The sequence below is a fragment of the Gallus gallus genome, chromosome 4, assembly GCF_016699485.2.
Source record: "Gallus gallus isolate bGalGal1 chromosome 4, bGalGal1.mat.broiler.GRCg7b, whole genome shotgun sequence".
NCBI classification, from domain to species: domain Eukaryota; kingdom Metazoa; phylum Chordata; class Aves; order Galliformes; family Phasianidae; genus Gallus; species Gallus gallus.
The window spans coordinates 1,059,500-1,085,252 of NC_052535.1; the positions used below are offsets into that span (position 1 = coordinate 1,059,500).

A 25,753-nucleotide genomic window follows, 5' to 3' on the forward strand; every position below is an offset into this window, starting at 1 on the left:
AAGCTGAACACAGAAAGAAGAGCACCCAAAGTGAGGGGCTTTTATTGGCAGCCAGCTGACCCTTATCAGAGCCTGGGAGTACAGAGTGGAGTCAGCTGGGGTTCAGGACTCAGCCTTGACATGGCCCTGCAGAGAGAAGTGCTGGGATGGAATATGTGGTCCCGTTCCTCCGTGCTCCATCAACTGCCACAGTGCCCAGAGCAAGTCCACGGAGCACTTTGCTACCAGCAGCATCTCTTGGGGTATGAAAGCCTTCGAGGGACTCTGCTATTCCATCTATTCCAGCATCTCCTGCCCAACTGGAGGAGCAGGAAGGGAGGCGGGGTAGAGCTGGAGGGAAGCTGTGCCGTGGGCTCTGTAGTGCTCTGCAAGTGCCACAGACACTCATGGCACAGCTGGGAGATGCCCATCCTCCAGCCTGGGCTGCAGCTTTGCCTACATCACTCTCGGTGATGTTTGCCATTTGCTCGTTCCGGCTGTAAAACCTCTCTTGGCTCTTCCCCAGCTATTTTCTCACCTCAGTGCCTTAGCTGGAGCACAGCTACCTGTTGGAGTGCACGCAGCCCGGGCATGCTGGCCCTGATGGCTAGTGAACACCGGGATCCAGGCGACAAGAGGTCCTGTGGGGCAGCAGTCTCCTACTCGGTTCCCCTCCCGACACAGTGCTTGTTGTCCGCAAGGGGAGGAAAGGAGAGAGTTGGAAAGAAAGAAGAGAGCAGCTGGGGCAGAAGCAGGAGAACCCCAAACCCAGAGCTTTAGAAGGGAATTTGCCTGGATTGAGCTGCTGGGTTTGGGGCAGGTGAGAGGCAGCCCTATGCTCATCCATCCCTTCAGAATCCCACCTGCCCCAGCCAGGTGGAGACCCCAGGCAGCCAGCAGAGATCTGCAGAATCGTAGAATCGTTTGCGTTTGAAGGGTCCTTCAAAGGTCATCTGGTCCAGCTCCCCTGCAACGTACAGGGACGGCGCCAGCCCCTCCACTGCTGAAGGGCTGTAGGCGCTGCTGGGCGTGCTGTGTCGGTTCATCTGGGGACAGAGCTTGATGAAAGCCCCATAAATAGGAACACTTGAACCAGTTCCCACAGCCAGGTTAGCGCCCGAGGGTGAGGATGGGTTTGTGTACAGTGCAGCCTGGGAGCAGCTCTGCCAGCGGGGCTCGTGGCGCAGCGCTGTTTGTTTCCGTTCCTGGGGAGCTGATAGCTGGCTGAACGAGCCTCGCGTTCCAGCGGCCCACAAACAGCGCGCCGCCAGGGCTGGGGGGCACACCGAGCGACCCCCCCCGTTAGCTTCGGGGCTTCTTCAGCGCTCCCCGGAAATTCAGCGCTCGGGGATGGGCTCCTCCCCGGGCAGGCAGGGGGTGTCCAGCGCTCAGCCCGTGTCACGGCCGCGGCACCGCCGTGTCCGCCGCAGCGGGCCGGGCCGTGCGGGGCGGCGCGGGGCGCTCCGGGAGGGCGGGCGGGCGGCGGCGGCGCGGAGCTGTCCTTCAGCACCACGGCACCTGCCGGCCGGCACCGCTCCGGGCGCTGCGGGGCGGCGCGGGGCCGTGCGGGGCCGGCGGGCAGTGAATGGGCGGCGGGGGGGCCGCGCGGGCGCGCAGGCGCAGGGCTGCGCGGCTCCTCAAGGTGTTGGCGGCGCGGCCGAAGATGGCGACAGACTGAGGGCAATGGGGCCCGGCGGTGGGTGCGGCGGAGGGGCCGGCGGGCTGGCGCAGCCCACGGGGAAGCGGAAAGCCGAGTGAGAGCGGGGCCGGGGCATGCCCCCGCGCGGCGGGCCGGGGCCGGGAGCGGGGCCGGGAGCGGGGCCGGGAGCGGGGCCGAGCCGGCGCCGCCTCCTCCTCCTCCTCCTCCTCCTCCTCCTCCTCCTCCCGCCGCACCATGCCACGGCCGGCGGCGGCCTGTAGGCGCGGGCATGGAGGCGGCGGCGGAGCGGCGGCGGCGCGGCGGCCGCAGGTGACATTGGCGGCAGCGCGGCCGCAGGACCCCCGCGCCGCCCCCGCGGCATGATCCGCGGCGCCTGGATGTACCCCCGCGGGGGCGCCGGCGGCGGGGCGGTGTGCTGCGCGCCGCGCCGCAGCGACAAACCCGTGGCCGACCCCGAGCGGGCGCAGAAATGGCGCCTCTCGTTGGCCTCCCTCCTCTTCTTCACCGTGCTCCTCTCCGACCATCTGTGGCTCTGCGCCGGGGCCAAGCTGCGCGCGCGGGAGCGGAGCGGCGCGGGGAGGCCGCGGGGCCGAACGCCCCGAGCGCTGCAGGAGCCGCCCGCCGGCAGCTGCGAGGCGTTCCTGGGCAACCTGAGCCGCGCGCCGGGCCCCGCACCGTGCCCCGCCGCCCGCGCGGACCTGGACTCGGCGTGCGCCCGGCTGCACTCCCTGCAGCGCCTGCTGGGCTCCTTCGCCGGCGTGCCGCTGCGCTCGCCGCCCGCCACCGCCCTCTTCTCCTCGCCCTCCTCCAAGAGGAACTTCTTACAGGCGTACTTTAGGAACTTCAACCTCTCCTTTTGTGATACTTACACGATCTGGGACCTGCTGCGGGAAATGGGAGGCCCGGACAGCTTGGATTGCAGCGTGGAGAACCTGATGGTGGATCTGGTGGCGGCGGCGGCGGGCGCGCTGGGCGGGGAGGCGTGCAGCAGCTGTGTGCAGGCCTACCAGCGCCTGGACCAACACGCTCAGGAAAAATACGAGGAGTTCGACCTCTTGCTGGAGAAGTACCTGCAGTCGGACGAGTACTCGGTCAGGTCCTGCATCAGAGACTGCAAGGTAGGAGCGGGGCCCCGCCGCGCCGCCAGGGCTCTCCGCGGTGCGGTTGTGCCAAACGAGCCCAGGGGTGCTGGGGAGGAGGAAGGGAGAGGGATGGGGCACCAGGCAGAGGCCCTAGCCATGGCAGGATGGGGTGCTGGAGCTCCGGGTCCACCTGTCCCCGTGCTGGTCCCTAAGTCCGTGGTATGGGACCGGGGACCCGGGATGGGACTGGAGCCTTGGAGCGGGACTGGAAACCCTATGATGGGACTGGAGCCCCAGGATGGGACTGGAGCCTTGGGACATGACACGGTGCTGAGCAGGGCATCCCCTCACACCCACCCATACGTGCTGCAGACCCCAACAATGCATGCAGGTTGAGCAGATCAGGTGTGGGGCCTCTCACCTCTGCCTCTGGCCTGCACAGAGCGCTGGGGCAGCACGGGGCCTTCCCCGTGCATGGCTGACCCAAGGTGTACAGGCAGCAGTGACCTGAGATGAACCACAGAGTGGAGCCCCCTCCCCACGGACACAGTGGGTGTGCAGACATCTCCCAGCACCTCACCCCCTGGTCCTGGGGGATGGACTGGTTGGTGTCACCCCGCATCACTCGCTGCCCCAGCCCAGGATGCATGGTACCGGGGGCCAGGAGCTCGCTCTGGGGCAGCTATCCCCAGCCCTGCCTGTGGGGCTGATGGGGGGTGGCTGTACGCCAACGTGCGGTCCCATCTCCGTGCCCTGCTGCACCCAAAGAACATGACAGAGTGCAAGTCTCGCAGGCATCGCTACGCTGTCAGCAGAGCAGAGGTCTGTGGGGCAGCCCGTGTTTCTAAAGCCACAGGGTTGCTTTCCAAGCATCACATGGGTGAGACGTTGCTCCTCTTGGGGGTTCCTCCTCTGCCCCCTCCCTTCAGTGCTGTCTCCAGGAAGCACAGCGGTCCTGGTAATTAAACCTGCAGCATCTGGGAGCAGCAGGAGTGCCATAGCAAGGCACTGCGTGTGTGCGTCACCCCAGAGGCCTGCAGGCACAGCATCCCTGGGAGTGGCAGAGGGCTGCCCCTTGCCTGGAGCATGTCAAGGGACACATGGAGCTGCACAGCAGCTCCTGGAGCAGTGTTTCCTCCTGGGGAAGCACGGACCTGCTGGAGGTGGTGCCTTTCACCGAGGGCATGGCCATGTGGTGCTGCAGGGGCTCTCAGCACCTCCTGCATGGAGCCATTGTTGAGAGGGAGCTGATGCTGGCATGCTGGGCTGGTGCCAAGCCAGGTAATTGCAATCTGCTTGCTGAACTTCCCCCTGTGGTTTTGCATCTCCATAGTACTCCACTTGCACCAAAGGGTTTGGTGCTGCTGCTCTGCTTCTGGCAGCGAAGAAAGTGACAAACCTCATGCTGTGTGTGTGCCAGTGGTGACCAGTGGGCTCAGCAGAGGGCAGGAGGAGATGGGAGGGATGGGGCAGGCTCTGCAAGGCGCCTGGGGGTGCCCATGGGCATCGGGATGTGGGCAAGCTTGTGTACAAACCGAGCTGGCAACAGTGGTTCCAGTGGGTAGTTCCTTCACCTAGCGTTATCCCACTGGCATTAAAGGATGGTGAGAAGAGGTTGGCTGTGGCTTTTTAGGAGAGCAGAAGGAGCCTGAACACAATTTATGAGGTGGGGTTTAGGCAGAACTCCCTACATCTCCTGCTCCCCAGCATCGCCCCTGAGCACTCCCTGGTACAGAGACCTCGAGAGCAGCCATCAGAAAAAGAAAATAGACCTCGTCTGTGGTAAAGAGGTGTTCCCATTGACTCCGAAGCACTAGAAACAGAGCCTGGCTCGGATGAGTTTTCCTTCGGTGTCCGTGGGCTTAGCATCCTTGATGAGAAAGCAGGAAACGAGCTTGGGCGATGCAGAGCTGAAGGCAGCTCCCGACTCACCCGCTGTCACACTCACACTCTCCTCCTTGCAGCATCTGTGAGCACAGCTCTGGGGAGCAACAGGAGGGTGCGAGCAGCGCGTGCAACCTGTAAGCACTCACCCGTGCAAGACGCAGGGAATTTCCCATGCCCGAATTTTCCAAGGTGCCCACGCGATCTCTCGGCTCTCCCTCTCTTCTCAGCATCTGGTGAGAATCAGGCAGCTTGTTTGAGGTGCTTCTGTATGCACTGAGGTGCCTGGGGGCTTTCAGCAGTGGGAAGCTCAGCCCTGCCCTCGCTGTATGTGTGGGACCAGACTCGGTTCGGTGCGTTCTGGCCTTGTTTCGTCGTGGCTCAGCAGGGCTGGGCTGGCAGCACTGTCTGGCGGGACTTTGAAACAGCCAGGCTTTGCAATCCCTGCCCAAGGGATTGAATAATACTGCATTTTCTGATGCTGCTTTTGGCTGTGTGCTGATGGAGAGACTACCTGCGTGCAGCAACAGCAGAGAGCTGCTGCTCCGTGGTGGCAAAATGCATGGGTCAATGACAGCAAAATGTGAGAGGAGAAAAATGCAACAGGGAGGTGGCCAGCAGTCGGACCCTGCCTCCATTCATACCTTCCTGCTCCACGGCGGCGGCTGGAAGATGGGATGCCAGCAAGGAGAGCAGCTCCATCCTGCTCACCTGTGTGCCCCTCAGCTGCTGTCCCACTGCAGGGCCATGTCTTCCCCAGCAGTGATGTCCCCAGGGAGCAGCACGGCTCAGAGGGCAGCGCTGGGGAGCAGGGAGACAGTGAACCAGCGTGGGTATGTGGGCTGTGCTGCTTTAACGCAGCAACTGAAGTGGTGCGGGCGCCACTCAGACGCCTGGAGGCTCCCCGTGTTTCGGGTGAGTGTGTCAGTCCTGCTGCCCTCCTCCTGCACGTTTCGTACCCTTTGTGGCTGCTCTGTGCACACAGTGGCTGTGCTCAGAAGGGCTGTGGCAGCTGGATACCCACAAACACGGTGGGTGCTGTGGCCACATCTCCCTGGGGACACCCGGGGCGGTGGGAGCCTTTGCGCACACGAGTGATCTGCTCCATCTTTGCAGGATGCAGTGCAGGGGGAATCCCCGCTGCTTTGACCTGCCATCCTGTGGGATACTTCAGGCTGATTTTTCCCCTTGTTTCCTGTCTTTCTGGGTAGACAGACTGCAGCGTTGCCTCTCGCTGAGCTGCTGTGAAATGAGATGTTTGTTGCTTTAAAGGCAGTGGCACTGCGCTTGTGCTGCTTAACGCAGCCAATCGCCGCTCCGGAGAGCACTCGGAAAAGCACGCATCCCCACCCTCGTTAGGGCAAATAAAGATCTATGGGATGGAGCCTGGTGAATTAAGGACTCATTAAGCTGCGAGAAACAAAGCTGCAGAGGGAGAAAGCCTGACAGGCGGGAGCTGCTGGGCACTGCCGGGCAGCCGCCTGGGCAGGACCTGTAGCATCTCAAGGCAGATTAGATTAGCGGGGCTTCTCAGGGTGCGGGGCTGGCACTGCATCGCCCTGCAGCTCTGCCTCTGTCCCCATGCTGGTTTCCCCATTATCTGTTTGGGAGCAGGACACAGCTTTACCCCCCAGGTTTTCGGGCAGTGCAATGAGAGATGGAGTGCGGTCACCATATGGGCAGTGGCAGCAGCCGGGACACGGCGTGGGGATGTCCTGACTGAGCTGCCCTCCTGCCCTCCTGTTTTCTTGCTCTGGCACAGGGGGTCAGAGCGGAGGGATGGGAGCAGGGAGAGGGCTTGCAGCACCCAGCTGCAGCAGGACGGGTCTGAGATGCATCCATAGCACTGCCGTGCCCTGAGAGGTGCGCTGACAGCAGCTCTGCCTGAGCCATGGCCCCGGGGTGGCTGAAAACAAAAGGAACAGTGGTGCCCCTTCCCCAGAACTGCTCTTTGCTGGTGACGGCATGAAGCTTTACTCACATTTCATGAGGTGAACAAAAAAAATCCCAAATAAACAGTGGATCAGTGCAGTACTTAATTTGGCAATTTTAGCAAAGACCATATGTGCAGGCTTAGCCAAGCATGCAGTTCAGCACTGCACGCCCATCCCCTATAAACAGAGGTAATCTCTTTCAGCCCTGCACCACGATGTGATTAAAAGGAAGGAATCTGAACCAAAGGAGTGTGCAGTTGGTGTGCAGTTTCAGCAGCCATGGCACCTCATGCACCTCATGCAAGGTCTTTGAAAACTCGGATCAGAGTCAGGCAGGGTCTTCTGAAAGTAGAACAGGAGAGGCAGAAAGGGAATGGGCTGTCGTGTCATGTAAAGGGGGCATTTTGCTGGTGGACCCTACAGGGCAAAAGGAAAAGGAAAGAAAACCAATCCGAGTTTCTGACCGCAGCCAGGCTTTGTGCAGCAACAGCCGGGTTAGCAAATGGTGCATGGGAGGGTGAGAGCTCCGTCTCCATCCGGCTGTCACCGGGCAGCTACAAGTGACGCAGGTGCCAGCGCTGCTCCTGTGTGCTGCAGGCGCGTGCCATGGTGCCGAGCAGCCCTGTGCCTCCAAGCAGGACATGTGGGGTGAGGCTGGAGCAGCTCTCTGAGCCTCCGGCAGCTGCAGGTGACAGCTTTGGAGAGCATCCAGCGTGTGCGGTGCTGCTGGGCTGCGGGCAGCGGGCAGTGAGCTCAGCAGAACGTGCCCAGTGCCGGCAGGCTGCGTGATGGTGAGCTGCTGGGCTGGAGCAGGGCCACCTCGTGTTGGGGCTGTGTGACAGGCAGCAGGACGTGCTGTCCACGCAGACAAAGGGACCTGGCAGTGTCACACTGCCTCGTGCAGCTCCAGTGCACTCTGGCACCCCAAGGAACGTTGCCTGGTGTGGGAGCTCACGGCAGGAGGTGAAGCCCCAAAGGCAGCGGGGCTCTGTGGAAGCGATGCCGCGGGGTTTTCCTCTGCTGGCAGCAGGCAGGATGCACCTGGGCTGTCACCGGGATGCCATTAGGATGCGGCTCATGCCTGGCTCTGCACAGAGGAAGCAGGGCTCCGCTGTCGTTTGAAGGGCAATGACTCAGGGACAGCAAATCTGTGAATGAGACACAGAGACTGCTTTGGTGGGAAGGAGCCGACCCTGCCTGCCCGCAGGCTCTGCTCCCCTTCCCCTTCTCTCTTCCCTGGGCTTTTGCCAGTGTGGCAGTGGATCCCCTGGCAGGGTTTGGGTGTTGCAGATCCCTGCCCGGTGAGCCTCGTGGTGCTGCTGGAGGAGGAAGCGCTGCCCGCCCCACGCATCCCCGAGGAGGAAGGCACATGCTTGGCATCACAGCTGGCATCTCATCTCTGCACGTCAGCCTCTGGTAAATGAGCAGCTGGTAAATGTGTGCTGGGCAGGGCAGCTAGGAATGGGAAAATGCTGCGAGGACTTCAGTGGGGGGACAAGCCACGGCCCCCAGCTTATCTCCCAGCCCTGGGTGCTGCAGGGGATGTTTCCTGCTGGGGAGGTCCTTGCTGTGTCACTGATGCCACGTTCAGCAATGCTTTGTTTGTGGATCCCCCACCGGTTTGCAGCAACTCCTTGCTGGGCAGTGTCAGCGCATGCAATTAACGGGCAGTTCTCCTGCACAGTGATTAAGGTGCTGGAGCTGGTTGTGGTCTTGGCCTCGGTGGCATCTTGCTGGACTTCTCTCCCCAGTGCTCCCTGGGGTGGCACCGCTGTTAATCACAGGAGGTAATGAATCTTCGCATGGCGCTGTGCAGTCTGGTTCTCTGCGTGTGGGCGGTGTGTGCCTTAAAGCCCGTCTTGCATCACAGCAAGGGGCACAGCAGTTGGGCCATGCAGGGTGCTCAGCACCATCAAGCTCTTGAGCAAGGCCAGGGTGAGCCCGGTGAGCCAAGGAGACCCCTCTGTGCCAGAGAAACTTCTCCTGGCTGCAGCCTGCCGTGGGTCATTTATCGTGTGTGGCACTGAAGTGTCTAGCCCTTATTTTTTTATATCCTATCTAATGTAACAGGATGTTCTCATTATCTGTATAAATGTTTAATCTGCTTTTGAATCCCGGCTGCAGCAGTATCTAATGGGGGTGAATTCCTCAAGCGCTCCTAATAGACGGCGGGCACCCGATTTCTTCCATCTGTCCCGACTCTGCCATCATCATCTTCATCTCCATAACTGTCTTTAATCACTTTGTCACTAATCAGCCAGCCAGCAGCAAGGCTGCAGCTCCCCAGCACTTCCCCAGCAGCTGCAACAGGGAGAGCTGCTCAGGGAGGCAGCGGCTGTGCGCTGGGGTAACTTCATTGCGTGTCTGGCCTCGCTGCGACGTTGGGCTGCTCTGTACCTGCAGTCAGGCTTTGTGGATGGTTGTTAGCAATAGAGATGGTGCCTGCTGGATGCCAGGGTCCGTGCCTGGGTGCCCAAGTGGTGGGGAATCCCAGTGAGGATCAGTGGGCTCCCACGTGTGTCCTTTTGTGTTGGTGCTGATCAGCTGCGGGGCAGCCAAGGAGGGGGGATGCAGTGATGTCCTCTCTCTGGCTGATGGTGGAGATGCACCCACGGAGCAGTGGTTTGGCTGGGGAGCACTGCTGCATTTGGCACACCTGGTGCACACAGTGCCATCCATCCCAGCGTTCCTATCCCTCCATCCCTACAGCCCTGAGGTTGCCTCGACGGAGTCCCATGGCTCCAGACAGCCCAGTCCCCCCTCGCTGGCCACCAGCTGCATGTCCCCGCCCGCTGCCCACCTCTGTCCCCTTCCCACGCATACCTTCACGCTCCCCAGGCCGCGCTGCCTCGCTGCCCCTCTCCCCTCTCAAGCCCAGCCAAACCCCTTCTAAAATGGGACAGAAAGCAGCTGCTGGGATTTATGGCTGCCCCTCTTGCTGCGTGGGAGCGCTGTTGCCTTCTGCCTTTGCTCTCGGGTTCATGTGCATCTGAAGTTTCTCAGGACAGCGTCTGTCTGCTCCCCGCGTCCTGCAGCACAATGGGGCCTGCTTCTATAAGACTCAGTGTGCATTTTGTTTGCGTTCAATACATTTGTTTTAAAGCACTGCCTGCAGGCAGCCCACCAAGAATGGGGCCACTTTGTCCCAGACGCTGCCCGAGCGTGGGCAGAGGGGACGGAGCTGGCTGCGGGCACCAAGCGCTCCGCCGGCATCACGGAGGCATGGCACAGACTGGAGTCTGCACTCTCAGGAGCTCTTCCACCCCATTGAGTCCCCGCTGGGAGGAAGGACACGTCTGCCCCAAGGTGGCATTGAGTAATTAAATGGCAGTGTTATTTTGTGGCAAATAGAGCGGTCTGAAGAAGCAACGTGGTATCAAAAGCAACAGCTCATAGACAGACCCTGGTGACAACGGGGCCACCGTGGCAAGGCTGCACTGGGCAAACTGGGGGCTGTGGTGGGGGAGCAGTGGTCTGCGGTCCCACACCGCCCTGAGTCACTGTGGCTGCATGGCTGGTTCCTGCACCGGGCTGCCCACTGTCAGAGCAGGACCTGCTGCCCCTCCCGTCATCCAGCAGTGATGTGAAGGAGCCGTACCACCAGGTTGGTGTGCCCAGGGCCGCATCCCCAGAGTGCACCCCCAGCCACATTTCTGGGGGCTGCTTCCTGTTCTGATACAGACCAAAAGTAAGGGTGATGCCTCATTTGCTGGGATAAGCGTGGGCTGAAGCACTGCTCTGTGCTCAGCATCACTGGTGCTGAGCTGGGGCTGAGCTAAGGGGATTTCAGGCTGTGTGGTGCCGCCCTGCATGGGATGCATCCCATAGCATCAGTGCCACATATGGCTCCAGGTAGGTCCTTTTCATGTGCTTCTGTTTGGATGAACCAGACCACCTAAGACCCACATTTCCCCTTTTCCCAGCATCCCCACAATGGTTAAATGCATGCATGCATGCGCAGAGGTTCGGGCGTTGTTATTCCCCCATCCATGTGTCTGCATCTGATCTGCGGTGTGGTGGGAGGGTTTGTCTGAGCAGTTGAGGTGTGTGGAGGTCGTGCTGTACCGCTGTTCTCCGAGTTTTGAAAGAGATGAGCTCAAAAGGCTGCTTGTGTCTCTGGCTTGCTCTGAGTAGCTCAGAGGGGTTTTTACTGGGGAGGCCATATAATCTATGAAAGAAAGGGCTTGATGCTAGCTTCTTTATTCCAAGAACCGGGCGTTCAAATGAAGATGCTAAAAGCGTGTTTCTTCCTGCAGTCATGAAGGTCAGCAGTGCTGGGAGCAGGCTGGCAGTGCCGCGGGGTCATCCTGGGGTGGTGAGGCCGGGCTGAGGTCTGCTCCTGGGGTGCAGATGGCTCTCCTTTGTGGTGCCGCTGCCCTGGCTGAGACGGAGGATGCTTGGCTCCAGCACTGTCAGCACCAGGCACGGGAAAACACCATAAAAAACAGCACGAAGAAAAAAAGAAATTGCACAAAGTTATGTTTTTAGTCCCTCCCTCCCACCCACCCCAAAGCAGAGCCCAGGAACATGGCAGGGCCGGGCTAACGCGGCCACGACACAGCTCCGGGAATATCAAAGTCACCGAAAAAACAGCTGTTCCCGATATGATGTTAGCACAGCCTATAGCAGGGCTAATGAGAAAAAACTACAGCAGGGCTTAAAAAGCTCGACATCGTTAATGTCAGAATTGCAGGCAGCGGTAATTGAATACAGCGGTAATTGGACGTTGCAGGCTGTGTTTGTGACTCCTGGCCGGCCGCTAGCGAGCATTCCCTTAATCCTCTGCCATCCAGGGGGCTCTTCTCTCCCCCTGCCGAGCCCTGCTTCCCCTGCTGCAGCCTGATGTGCCAGAGCTTGGAGAGGTGCCCAAGCGACTCATTAGCAGTACTCATTTCCCTGTGTCCGAGATTAATGAGGCGCAGCCACTCCAGATGCTCATGGCAGGCCGTGCTGGAAAGGCGAGTCCTGAGAGCGGCTCCTCCACGCGGGCAGCTCCGTCTTCAGGATGGGGACGTGGGGCACCATGGGCAGGACCTGCTGGCTCTGGGTGCCCAGTGGCACTGCTGCTGTGTGCGTGTGGCCCGAGGCGGACAGCTGCCATGAGCTCGGTGGCACCAGCAATGAGGAGGAGGAAGGGCATGAGCTCAGAGCAGATCCACACCAGCACTCCGGGATCATTCTGCAGAGCTGACCCCGGTGCCTTCTCCCAGCACTCTCCAATATTACTGTGATTAAGTGCTGCTCTGAGCAGCTTTGCCAAGCTCTAAACTCAGGCGTGGTTTCTCCAAGCCCCCAATTTGCCTGCAGCTGGATGGAACCACTGATTGCAGCCGCTCCATGCCCGCCTCCTGGGCTCCTGGTGAGCACCCTGCTCACCTGCACAGGGACACACTGCCCTGCTCAGGCACAGGGATGGCAGCAGGTCTGCCTTGTCTTTGCAGGACAAGATAGATTTGCAGACAAAGATTTCCTGCTTCTCTCGCTGCCCTCATTGTCTCCCTCCCCTTTGGTCTGTAAAACCCTGTATGGAGAAGCAGTTTTTGAACCACAGGCAGAATTTCTCAGGGCACATCCCCAGCACCGTGTCCTGCTCTGGTGGGAGAGCAGCTGCTTGTTGGGTTAATTACAGCCATTGGGTTGATTACAGCCACCTGAGGTGCTGCAGGCACTCACCCAGGTGAGTCCCAGGGATGCTTCTCCATCCCTGTACTGGTCCTCCCAAGTGTAACTGGGATAGTCCAACAGCCAGCGCTGCTGTTGGCAAAACATTGACATCAAAACCAACCAAATTACTTCAAAACAAACAAACAAACAAACAAAGCATTGTCTGGTTGTGTGTGGAAATACTCAGGACATGGGAAAGGCTGTTTCTGGGGGGGGTTCTTGTGCACCTCCAGGATTCAAATGCAGGCAGATAGCTCACCTTCCTCACTGCCTATAAATGGGGTGTCAGATGCTTGCCCCTTTCCTCAGCAGCAAAGCTCCATGTCCTTTCATGGTCATCCAGGCTGTGCTCTGAACTTTTGGGAGACCAGATCACTTGTGTTCACTGGGATGGGCTGGAGATTGGCCAAAGGCAAAAGCAGAATGGGAGAAGCACCCACTGTAGCCCAACTCACTGCCTACAGAAACCGTAAAGGACGGGGTGAAGTGGGTGAGCTCTCCGTGGTGAGTCAAGCAGAGAATAAATCTCCACCTGTCCTAAATTCTCACAAGTCCTTAAGAGAGCAAGAGAAAGCAGGCTGCATGGGATAAGCTCAGAGGTATCAAAAGCTGCTGAAAACCTGAGCTGTAAGCGCAGTGCTTAGCACAGGGAGCTGTGGCTTTGATGGAAAGGTGCACTGCCTTCCTGTTGCCGGGCACCAAGCCCTGGAAATGTGCAACACTCAGCCTGGCTGGAGGTAGAGTGGGGCACGGAGCGCCTGGCTGACCCCACGTGCATCCCACATGGGCCTCACACATCCTTCAGCTGCTCCCCAGCCCACCGGTGTCCCCTGGGTGATTCACGGCTGTGTGGAGGCAGGAGGATGGTCTGGAGGAGACCGTGGGTTTGGTTCCGCCATCCCTGGAAAACCCTTCTGCAGGAGGAGTGCTGTCCGTATGAGTGTGGCTCTTGGAACTGCTTTTCCTTCTCTCCTAGCATGGCCAGGGCTGCATGTCAGGGGAAAAGCAAGGTCAGTGGGTCCTGTCTGCTCACAGCTGGGGTGGTCACTGCTTCTGAACAGCAGCAGGAAGGAGGCACGGATGATGAAAGGGAGGGAAGAGATGCGAGAGTAAATCAGTCAGACTCGCCTAAGTTATGACTAAACGGGGAGTGTGATACATCTGCAAATATTAGAAATGTGTAAACACAGAGGAGGGAGAGGGATGATTTATGGGATGATTGAAGGGAGTGAACTATTGGATGGGAAAATGTAGGTCAAGTAGCGAGGAGAACTTGCAGGCATTGAGATAACTGCTGGCAGCAGGAGCAGCTCCTCCTCGGGACTGGGGCTGAAGTCCCATGGGGGCAGTGGGGCTGTGGGGGCATGGGTGGCAGCACGGGGGTCCCCCTGGGGATGGAAGCAGGGCGATGTGGTCCTCCCAGAGCAGAGTGGGCCATGGATGGGCAATGCACTGTGTGTGCAGTTTGGTCCCTTTCCCGTTCCTGCCCTGTCTGGGAGTGGTGATGATTTGCTGTTGTGTGCAAGGTCAGTTAACGTTTGCAGCAGCATCTCAGTGTAACACAGCGTGCTGTATATGAGCCGTGCTCTTCACCTATTTGCTGTTTATTATTTGTAACCATGGAGCGTGGAAGAGCTCATGCAGGAGAGGCTTCAGTGGCTTCCTTGGTGCTGTGTGGTTGGCAGGCTGGCTGCAAGGGAAAAGCCCAAATGATGGCTCACAAAAAGCAGGCGGTGAGTTGTCTGGCAGTGGATCTGTGATTTTAATCCTGGCGTCTCAGAGAGACCACTCTCTGCAGCTGATGTCTCAGGCCTTATCTGCTGTCTTCCAGGCTCACTTTTCATAGTCATAGAATCACAGAATGGCCTGGGTTGAAAAGGGCCACAATACTCATCCAGCTCCAACCCCCTGCTATGTGCAGGTCACCAACCAGCAGACCAGGCTGCCCAGAGCCACATCCAGCCTGGCCTTGAATGCCTGCAGGGATGGGGCATCCACAGCCTCCTTGGGCAACCTGTTCAGTGCGTCACCACCCTCTTTTGCCCTGAGACATCTCATGAGCTTTACCTATGCTTTCTGCATGCAGCTCGTTTGTTTGTGGTGCAGTTGACACGTCCTGTTTATAACCCTGGAAAGACCGTGGCTTTGGGGAGAACACATCCAACCCAACTTCAGCCATATGAAGCATCTGCTCCATGCTGGCTGTCGGGCACCAAGCCCTGGAGCTGCCCAGCACTCAGCTTGGCTGGAGGTGGAGTGGGGCACGGAGCGCCTGGCTGACCCCACGTGCGTCCCACACGGGCCTCACACATCCCTCAGCTGCTCCCCAGCCCACCGGTGTCCCCCTGAGTGACTCATCCTCAGCAGCCAGCAGGGAAGGAGCAGCACCTCCAGCCGATACGTGCAGCCTAAGCCACGAACTCAGAAAGCAATCGCAATAAAGAGTTTATGTTAGAAGGTCAAGGATTAAGTCCTGAACGCCTAACAGACCGAAACGTTTTGATCGGAGCCCGTTTGTGGATGCATTTCATAAGGCTGCTGTTCTCTCTGCCCTTTCTTTCCGTTGCTCTGACAGTCGGGCCGATCCCCGCTGCCCGCTCGGTGCCTCCCGGTGCCCCCGGGCTCCCCCGCTCTGTGCCCGCGGAGCGCAGCTGCGTGCCGCCTGTGCCCCCTAACGGGGAGAAGGGGAACGCGCCCGGCAGCCGCTCTGCCCCACCGGCCGCCCGGCGGGGCTGCCCCGCGCTGAGCCCATCGGCGGTTCGGCCGCGTCCGCAGTGCCGGGGTTGCGGTTCTGATGCGGATTGCGTGCCCGCCTGCAGGCGTGCACGGACGGCTGTGGGGCAGAAGTGAGGGCTTGCCAACGCGTGGAGTCACAGGGTCATTGAATGGCTTTGGACTTATGGATCATCCGTCTCTTCCTATCCTGTCTGGCCAGGGAGTGCTTTCAAGCAAAGTTTGTATCTCCTGGTTCTCCTTCCTGCCTATTTTAATATCTCATTACCTGCTGAAATGCTTAACGTTCTGCTGAGTCCTACTGAGGTTGCATTGAGAGTGATGGCGGGCATTCCTTCCTCTGGGCAGAACCCACTGTGCCTGCTGAGCACCGCTGAGCACCCAGTGCTGTGTGCTTCCCTGGACCTCGTCCTCCTGGCTCCCTGCTGCCCAGCATCGGCCCTGAGGAATGCAGGCTGCTCAGGATGGCACGTGCTGGTTATCCTTACCTGCAGTCCTACCATACCACGTCTGCAGCCTTATAGAACCCCATCTGCAGCCCTTTAAGTCCATGTCTGTGCCATGGAGAAGGAGGTTCAGGAGAAGGAGGAGGCAGTGGGGTTGGGGAAGCGATTACCCCAGGCTCGCTGCCCACCTCCCCTCCTCCTCAGCCCCGGAGAATGAGCTCAGGCAGATGCAGATCCAGAAGCAGAGCTCTGAGCTCTCCCTCCCGGCCGTGTCCTCGTGGGCTGATTACAGTCAGTCCCTCCTTGGAGCCGTTCCACTTTGTCTAAATAATTAACGTCCAGAGGGCCAGGGAGAAAAAGCAGGGCTGCAGCTGGAGCTCCACTTCCCAGCCGAAGCCCTGGCCACAGGGCTATTGCCTGCTCCGTGTATTGCGTCCTGGCCACCAGTAAATTTGTTCTGATGAAAGTTTCAGCAAAGCACGATTCCATGAAAATTCGAGTTTTCATGAATTGGCATTTTCCAGGAAAAAAAAGGGGGGGGGGGAGGTGGGGGAGGGGGGAGAAAAGCAATAGAAAGAACTTGCCAAGAATTTCCCAACCAGCATTAATCCTGAGACACTACCATGGTCCAAACAGACGATGATAAGGATCTATGGAAAACATGGGGAAACAAAGAAGAGATGTTTTTAAAGCCTCCAGAAAATAAAAATCCAGCTGGAAGGGGGGCATGGGGTTTATCCCAGAATGCTCAGGAGGGAGATTCGTTCCCTTTGAATCGCAGGGAGCCCTTTCGAGTTGGTTTCAAAGGAAGTTGGATGTGGTCATTAATGTGACCTTCATTTTGTTGCTAAATAATACGTTTGTGGATGAGCTGGAAATGCCGGGGAGGTGCAGCCTGAGGAACCGCATTGCTCAGAGCTCTTCTCCAGTGCAGATGGGCACTTCACCCCATGTGCCTGGGAGACGTGGGGCGTGGGGGTAAGCTCTGCACTGTGGCCATGGGGCTGTGCCTGGCCCCACATCTCTGCAACTACAGCAGGCGTTGAGATGGGGAGGCGGGAATGGCTGTGTGCTTCTGAGTGGCTTTTCCAGCAGGCAGAGAGCTCAGAGGTGCCCAAAAGACAGGTGGCTCCACGGGGAGGGCACCAGCAGCCCAGCGTATCCTTGCCCATCCCAGGCCTGGTGCCATGTGGTTGGTTCACTTCTGTGGTGGTTTTTATTTGATTAGATGAGCTCTGCAGCCTCTGCTGTTCTCCTTTAGTTGGTGGTTAGCTCAGTAAGCAGCCCGGATGTACCGACAAGCACTTCCAAGTGAGATAGGGGCCCTCTTCCTGTTAACCCTGCAGCTCTCTGCATCTCCAGGGCTGCCAGGTGCTGGGGAGTGACACGTCCCTCTTGGTGACTTCCCCTAGGCTGTCTACAAGGCCTGGCTGTGCTCCGAGTATTTCAATGTGACACAACAACAGTGCCGACACCGGATCCCATGCAAGCAATACTGCCTGGAGGTGCAGACCAGGTGCCCGTTTGTGTTACCGGACAACGACGAGCTGATCTATGGAGGCTTGCCTGGCTTCATCTGCACGGGTAAGGACGGTGGGGCTGCGAGCGATGGGAGTGCACCTCATGGGGGTGTCTATGGAGCTTTATGGTCCCGAAGTCTCCCTGGGAGGGAGGAGGAGGAGGTTCCTGGGCTGGGCTCCCTCCGTGCCACCTCGCTGACCCCACTCCTTCCCGCAGGACTGCTGGAGAGCCAGCTGCCCGAGGAGGAGGCCAAGTGCTGCGAGGTGCAATGGGACTCCTGCGACCACCCCCCAGACAGCAGCTCCGACACATCCCCCAAATCCACGGCGTCAGAGTCGCTCCATTACCACCACCACGACCCCCACCTCCATCACCAGCGGCAGAACCACTACCACCTCTACCACCACCACCAGTACCACCACTCCCCGTCCTTGCTGCCGGTCTCCGCAGGGTCTCGCCTGGGCAGCAGCAGGATCCGGCTGTGCGTGCTGGTTCTGATGCTCCTCCACACCATGGTGTCTTTCTCGAGCGTGCACAGCGGCGGCGGGGGGCTCGGCCCGGAGGCCCTGCCCTCCTTGGATGAGAGCGTGGCGCGGGACGAGTGATGCGGAGGGCAGAGCCAACCTCCGAGAAGAAACGCCAGATCTTTTTCCACGAAGGGGGGCACATGCTATTCCTCCAATGGGAGGCACGGGATTGGGGGTGACGCACACAGACACACCCCCACACATACCCCCAAGAGCTGCTCGCCGCGGGGCATCCCCGTGATGAAGAGTCTCTAATGCGCACAGGGCTGCGGGACTCGGCGGTGAGAAGGGTTCAGTCAGCAGCAACCAGGAGGCTCAGCGTGGGGCGGCATGGGATGGGATGGGATGGGATGGGGAGTGGAGGGGACGGGACCCCTCGGGGGGTGGCCCCATGGGTACCACATGTGCCTTGGGTACCCACCAGCTACGTGCCAGGAGCGTGGAAATCAGCCTAACCCCATTTTCTCCTCTGTCCGTAAAGCCCAGCACCCTGTGGTCCCAAATGGGTTTGAGGGTATGGAGACAGAACTTCTCCGCAAACCCCTCTCTTCCCTTCTCATCCCTGGGGAAAACCCTGCAAGGCAAGGCAGTCCCTACATGGCCTGGCCGGGCTCCTTCTGCTGCTGGTGGTGCTGGCGGGGCTGGAGGATGCTGTCCTATGGTGCTGGTGGGGTTGGTGGGGCAGGAGGATGCTGCACTGTGGTGCTGATGGGGTTGGTGTCACTCGACCCAGCGCTCCCCGCTTTGCAACATGATGGTTCCATTTACCATCTCTTGCTTGCTTTCCCCATGGGAGAGGCTGCTCTCGGGGAGGCATTAGGGAGACATAGTGAAGCTGAGGGTGTCTTCAGCTTGCAGTGGGATCAAGACTGGTAACAATTGGATGAAAGGCTTCGGAGAGCATCCTTCCATTCTTCGCAGCCATAAATCATCTACTGGATGGCAGAAGGACTGGGTGAAGGGCTGGAGAAATCTGGCTGGTAGGGATGGTCTCCCACACAGAGCAGAGGCACTAATAAGGCCCAGCTGGGGAAGGGAGTTCTCCCAAATGCTTTTTATCAATAGTTGCCCCCAGATCAGAGAACACTGAGGAGCCCACCCAGGGCAGCGGTGCTCACTCCAGCAAGGTGCAGCCTCAGTCAGTGCAGACTTTTTATACCTGAGTTCAGCATTTCTGGGCATTCGGCCCCAAACAGCCACCAGGTCCCTCCCTACCACAAAGCTCCCAAATTGTCCATCCACCCACGGGGCTCTGCAGGCAGCATGGAGGAGGTGGGGAAGCAGGCTGCAGTCAGCTGCAGGGTGCCATGGTCGCAGTGTGGGTGCGCACCTGCTGCTTCTATCCCTGCCCCTTCAGATCAGCCCAGGGATAGGGTTAGGGTGGCCCTGTGGAAGGCATGGGGATTGTCCTGCTGTGCCCAGACCCCTCTCAGGGCCCTGTGGAGCAGTGGGGAGGTTCAGGGCTGTGAGCATTTCTGGCTCCTGGTCTGGTGAGGTGAAGCAAAGCCCAGTGTGCAGCGCTGCTTCTGAGCTGGAGGAGGGCAGCACCAGGAAACTTGCAGGAAAGGCTGCTCCCAGTGTTTCCAGCCCATTCACAGACCAAAGAGGCTCTGAAAAGCAGCTGAATGTGTGACTTCTGCTTTGACTTGAACCTCAGAGCTCTGGGGAGATGTTTACACACTACCAGTTACCTGTTACCAAAGTCCTGAGGATGCAGAGCCCATGGACTTGTTGTGCACTGGCTGTTGGGTAGGAGAGCTTGTGCTCGCGGGAGGTGCAGAGCATTTCCCGAGCAGATTCTATTACTGTTGCCACCCAGGATGGATAGGTAGGGCGATTCTTGTTTGAATATTCACAGCAGCATCCCTGTATTTGCAGCCTGGTTTACACCGAGCTGGGAACTCAGACGTGCAACAGCTCAGCAAACAGGAGTGGGGCTGCTCCGATTGCTGCGCTGCGGCACCGCGGCGGTGAATAGCAAACGCACACAGCGAGAGCGAAGGAGGGAGCGCAGCCGCATCCCATTCCTCCTTAAGGAAATGAGATTTTTCATGTACTGCCAAGAGTGGGGCTGATTCCAGGCGCCTCTCCCCGAGATAGGCTGCGCCCAATCTGGGGGGAAGCGTGGCCCCGCGCGGTGCGTCAGCACACGGCCCTGACTCAGCTCTGCTCTTTGTCTGCCCGCAGCTTGCTGGGGGTGCTGGGCCTCTGCCCTACGGCTACACGGAGTGACAGCATCAGGAACAGCTCGGGTGCACTGCATTTGGGTGCAGGGATGGGGATCCCAGGCAGGGAGCAGCTCAGGGTGCTGCTGCGAGGGGCTGCGGCATTACCTAGTGTGACTGCAAGGAAAGTGCTGAGTCTTCACAGAGCGGGGCTGTTGGAAGGAGTTCTTTTATTTAGCAAGTCTGGGCTGCTGTCAATAAGTTCTGTGGTTTTCGGGCACCATATGCTGTATTCAACACTTTGCCAATGGCGTTAAACAAATCCAGACGCGGCTGTTCGCGGAGCAGGGCGGAGCAGCTGGGAGCAGTGCGTGGCGCAGCCCATCACTGTAGGGCCAGCAGATAAAAATCTTCCCTCTGCCCTGTCACTGCAACCCCGTAACCTCCGTATCAGCCTTCCCTTTGCTAGAAGAGAGAAGCAGAGAGCAGACCGAGTGCAGGCTCAGCTGATACCCTTTGCAGGGCATCCCTGGGGGAGCGTCGCCCCATGCAGCCCATCCTGCAGGAATTCAGCCCACGGAGCTCCTCCTTCCCCTTCCACTCACTGATCTGATTTCTTCCCCCGGTGCTGGGGGTCGGGATGGTGCTGCAGGGAGAGGTGGCCACGGCCACGGCCCGTCTGCTGCGCCAGCCCTCTGCTTTGCGCTTTAATGTCGCTGCCAGTTGTACAAATCAATTAAAAATAACTGAAGAAAAATCCCAAAGAAAGGCCCCGCTTCCTCTGGTGAAGATTAATCATTAGTTGAGCCTTTTTCTTATGAACATACAGATCCATGGTAGCCCCAGGCGAAAGATTCCCAGGGAGAGCCCTCACCATTCGTGCTCTGAGTTAGGGAAATCGCTTTGAAAGCATCTGACAACTAAAGCAGAACATGTTGAGTAACTTGGCAACACTCTGAAAACATCTTGAAATGGTTTTTGTTCAACACATTTTGCTTTGCTTCAATAGGAGATGTCAGGGCAGTTCATTCACTGCCACTCAGGGCTGCGGGCGATGCCGGGAGACGGCTCCTCTGCCTGTGTTAAAGAAGGCAAAGGACTGAAAACCCCGATGTGTGCTGCTGTGAGCCAGGGCAGGGTGGTGCTGCCACGTTGGAGTGGCCTGGAGCTCTGCACGGCTGCCTGTGCTGCACCCTCATCCCTTATCCTGCATCCTATATCCTACACCTCACATCCCATATCCTACATCCCGTATCCTGCATCCCACATCCCGTATCCCTCATCCTCCATCCCAACCACAGCAGCCCTGCCCTGTTCCCAGCTGCCTGGTTCAGCCGCTGCCCTCACAGCATCCTCAGATGCCCACCGTCAGCTTGCATTGGAGTATGATCTGATACGTGGCCACCACCCCAGGAAGGAACAGCCCTAGAAATTAAGAGACACATTCAAAACAGAAAAAAATATTCGGAGAAAATGGCTGTGAAAATCTATGCAACCTGCCCAGCAATTTTGTTTATAGATTTTTTTGAGCTGCCCTAAGAATATCCATCCATGGGAGCATAAATCATTGTTCCAAGTATATGTAGAATCACAGAACGGCCTGGGTTGAAAAGGACCACAATGCTCATCTGGTTCCAACCCCCTGCTATGTGCAGGGCTGCCAACCAGCAGCCCAGGCTGCCCAGAGCCACATCCAGCCTGGCCTTGAATGCCTGCAGGGATGGGGCATCCACAGCCTCCTTGGGCAACCTGTTCAGTGCGTCACCACCCTCTGGGTGAAAAACTTCCTCCTAATATCCAACCTAAACCTCTCCTGTCCCAGTTCAAAACCTCCTGCCCTGTGTCCTGGATCCCGGCAGCCCGGGCCCTGCAGGCTCCATCTGGGTCATTCCTCAAGGATTTTGTCACAGCTCTTTGCACAGTGCTGGATGTGTCCATAGGATTGGGCTGCAGCTCAGCTCCGGGTGCTGGAAATGATTCTGAGTGGTTCCCACCTCCTCAGCACTCAGAACAACAGCACTTCATGGCCGTCTCATAGCAGAGCAGGACGGCTCTAACTTTGCTTGCTGTAAACTGAAACTCCCCCCACCCCCTCCAAAAAAAAATCTTAATATATTAATTTACTTTACAAATTGACTTCAGCTTATGAAATTTGGGTTTGGTTTTGCCATTTTTAAATGTATTTATGTGGGAGCTGTCCGTGCTTGAATTGCAAAACAAAAAGCCATTTTGAGCCAGACGGCTTTTGGGGTTGTTCCTTTTTCTTTTCATTTTGAAATGTATCAGGACAAGGCGTATTGATAATTAGCACTGACTTTTTTTTTTTCACATTCAGAAATGTATCCAGAACTGCCCTTTCCCACAAAACCTTTCATTTTCCGAAAAAGAAAGAAAGAAAGAAGACAAAAATCAATCACACTTGTTCTGCCCGCGCAGTTGGAGCTGGTGGCGCTGGGTTCGGAGAGAATAGCAATTTGTCAGGAATTCCAACCAGCCCGACTCAAAATAGCAAAATAGCACCCAGCCGCTTCTCGGGGCAGCGGGCTGAGCAGCGCCGTGGTGAAAGCAAACTGGAGAGCTTCCTGCTGTCCTTCCTTCCTTCCTCCAACCCTTCCTCCTCTTTTCCTTCCTTCTTCCTCCCTTCCTTTTTTCCTTCTTTCCTCCTTCCCTCCCTTCCTTCTTTTCTCCCTTATTCCCGTCTTTCTTCCTTCCTTTCTTTCTCCCTTCCTTCCTTCTTCCTCCTCTTTTCTTCCCTTCCTCTCTTCCTTCTTTTCTCCCTTCCTTCCTTCTTCCTCCTCTTTTCTTCCCTTCCTCTCTTCCTTCTTTTCTCCCTTCCCTGCTCTCTTCCTCCCTTTCCCTCTCTCTTTCCTTCTTTCCTCCTTTCCTTCCTTTTTTCCTCCCACCCTTCCTCTCTTCCTTCTTCCTATTTTCCTTCTTCCTCCCTTCCCTTTTTCCTTCTTCCCTTTCTTCCTTTTTTCCTCCCTTCCTTCCTCCCTTCTTCCAGTCTTTCTTCCTTCCTCCTCTTTTCTTCCCTTCCTCTTTTCCTTCTTTTCTCCTTTTCTTCCTCTCTTCCTTCCTTCCTCCCACCCTTCATCTTTTCCTTCTTCCTCCCTTCCTCTCTTCCTTCCTTCCTTTTCTCCCCCTTTCCTCCCTTCCTTTTTTCCTTCCTTCCTTCCTTGCTTCCTTCCTTCCTTCCTCCCTCCATCCCCAGAGCTGCAGACCTGGCATCTCACCTGTGGCTGCAGAGATGCTCCTGTTGAGGACACCACTGCAGTCCCCGGTGGCTTTTGGCTGCCCGCAGCCATCCGTCCAGCCACGCTCTGTTCTTTCCCAACCCATTGCATCCCAGCTCCTCCTGGCCTGCAGAGCACTCCGCCAGCACTGATGGGAAGCCCTCGAACCAGAGCATTTTCCCACATATTCGTGGGAGTTTAAATTTGGAAGGAATTCGACCCGTGGGTCTGGCAGGGACACCGCAGGGCGCGCGTGGGGCAAAGCAAACACCGCATTCCAGCAAGGAGCAATCTGAGGGAGCAAAGGGGAGAGCCCGGGGGGTGGGGGTGGCCCATGGGGGCTGATGGTGACCGAACCCTTCTCACGCGCTTGGAGCTGTCGGTGGGTGCAGGGCCTCGACCTGCACAGGGCCCAACTGAGCGCTGCGAGGTGAACCAACCATACTGCTGAAGTCAAAGTACTCTTTCTAATCCCCCTGCCCGGTTTTCTCTTTCTTTCCAGCTTTCGTCCTCTGCCTCCCCCCGCCCCCCCTCTGTTCCCACCCCCCTTCTGTTTCTCTTTCTCCCCTCTGTCATAAGAAAGTGACTGTGTCCTCGACGGGACAGTTTTCTTATGCCATTTTATACACTGTGCTTCATGTTTAGAACTTTTTTGCACTAGTTCCTATTACATTTATTTTCCAAACCGGTTTGACAAAAAACAAACAAACAAACAACAACAAAAAAAAACCAACAAAAAAAAAAAGACAAAAAAAAATACAAAACCAACCGACAAAACCAACACGAAACCATGCTATAATTCCGTTGTATTAAAAATATTATCCTACTACTCTCTGTGTTCAATAGTCTCTGTACCTGTAATGCTTTCAGTTCTGTTGTATCCGGGGCAGAGGTTTGCTCCGCTCCTTGTTTAACCCAGTACGGAAATAAAATGTTAAGAGTTGACGATCCCCTCCCGCTCTCTGTGCCTCGCAGGTCCGCGCTGCGCTCCGGCCGTGGCTGCAGGCGGAGCCGGGCACGGCGCGCTGCCTCGCCGGGTCCGCTTTCGTAACCTTCCTTTGTATTCTTTTGTTTCTCGCCTTCGCATTTCTTGCCACGGGGCTCACCTCGGAACAATAGGGGCAAGGACTGTCACCAAGAGATTCATCACGGAGCAGTGACTAAGCCAGGGGATCCAAACTTTGCCCGGCTGAAGCCCACACCCGCATGTAATCTGGAATTAATTCATCTGGACGACAGATCTCGGCATGCAGCAGAGCCGGGGCTCTCCGCTCCTAACGGAGCCCTGCGTGCCCATCTAACAGAGCTCTGAGTTCTACTTTGGCCGTCCTCACCCTGAGCTGTGAGCTCTCAGACTGGGAAGAAGGTGGGGAGACGAGAGCAAGAAGGGGGAAGTTAAGGATAAGGGGACTATCTGTGCAGAAGGCAACTGCAGGGTGCTGGAGAAGCAGACGGGGAAAAGTGGGGGCACAGGGGCACTGGCAGGGCACGGGCAGCTGAAGGAGGCTGGTGCTGTACTGCTCCCATGCCAGGCAGCTGGAGAGCCCCTGACCCGCTGCACGGCGCTGGTGGCAGCAGTGGGCACAGGTGTGCTAAGCCTCCCTGCCCCAGCTGTCTGCAATTGCCAGCAATGAACCTTACCACATAAATGTGCTGCTGGGGGCACCTCCTCTCCCTTTGGTTTGAAGGAAGCAAACCATCTTCAGCCCCTTGGGAGGGCACTTCAGGAGCAGCACGTGTGTGAGCTCTGCTTGGAGTTCCCAGGTAACCCCATTGCTTTGGTGGGGTGTCACATGGGAGCATTGGTGGTGTGGCACAGCATGGTGGGTCCTTTGTCCTAAAGCCCATTGCTCTGGTTTGTTCTAGGCTTGTTGCTTTGATCTTACCAAGAACCTGGAAATGCTTTCCAGGTTTTTTTCCAAGATGAGTGCAAATACAACCTTCACGTGCACTTGGGTTCCCTCCCCCCGCCCTATTCCCCCCTTCTTATTGAGGAGGATCTGCAGAGCCCTGGGTGAGCCCTGGGCTGTGCTGCTGGCACAGAGACTGTGTGGGAGCACACTTGGACCATAACGAGCCACCTTCTCCACGTTCCTGGCCAGGTAAGGAAGTGGTCATTTGCCACCTGGTGCAGAATTGCTGCTGTCTGGTGCCTGGAACAAATCAGGTGTTTAGGAAGGGGAGAAACTCTACACACAAATTGTGTAAGGGTGGGCTATATCACTTTCCCTGGAGTTCCCTCCTGTAGGAGGTTGGAAGCGTAACCTGGAGCACCACATCCTGGTGCCCTGACATAGAAAAATAAGGCCAAATCGAAATGGTCTCCGGGAGGAGGAGAGTGCAGGAGCTTCTGGTGGAGAAGTATGGCTGACAGCAGCGGGGTGTTCTCCTACCTCTTGTATAGAGGGGGCCATGCTTAGACTCACAGCACACACAAGGATCTACATCCAGAGCAGCTCTCAGGTGCAGTGAAAGGGCTGAGGACGCTGCATTGTGCTTCCTGGGAGATGAGCTGAGGGTCAGCACTTCCTTCAGGCCGTGTGCCACCATGTGAGTCATAGGAACATGGAGCATCCCAAACAGGAAGGGATGGACAGGGATCACAGAGTCCAACCCTTGGCTCCACGCAACGCCACCCAAACCCCATGGCTGAGAGTGGTGTCCCGGCACTCCCTGAGCTCTGAGCTGCGCCCACCGCCCTCTGGGGCAGAGCCTTTCCCTGCCTCCTCAGCTCAGCTCGCCGTTCCCTCGAGTCCCATCTCCGGGCAGTAACACTGCAGCGCCGCTCCTGCAGCGCCAACGTGCGGTTAATGGGATTTGCGGGCCGAGCGGCCGAGATTGCCGCGATCTCCTTACGCAGCAGCTCCGGGACGGTGCGGGGCTGCGCGGGCGCTCTCGGGATGTGCAGTACCGCGCCTGGCCGCC

General features: G+C 57.8%; 1 protein-coding gene across 1 annotated transcript; it reads left to right on the plus strand.

The window, feature by feature from the left end:
* Window positions 1-1,586: 1,586 nt before the first annotated feature.
* On the plus strand, window positions 1,587-23,773 carry FAM155B (family with sequence similarity 155 member B). The gene is made up of 3 exons (XM_015278333.4): window positions 1,587-2,757; window positions 16,795-16,966; window positions 17,120-23,773. Exons 1-3 carry the CDS (start codon window positions 1,999-2,001, stop codon window positions 17,506-17,508), a joined length of 1,320 nt encoding a protein of 439 aa, XP_015133819.1. The 5' UTR covers window positions 1,587-1,998; the 3' UTR covers window positions 17,509-23,773.
* Window positions 23,774-25,753: the final 1,980 nt, after the last annotated feature.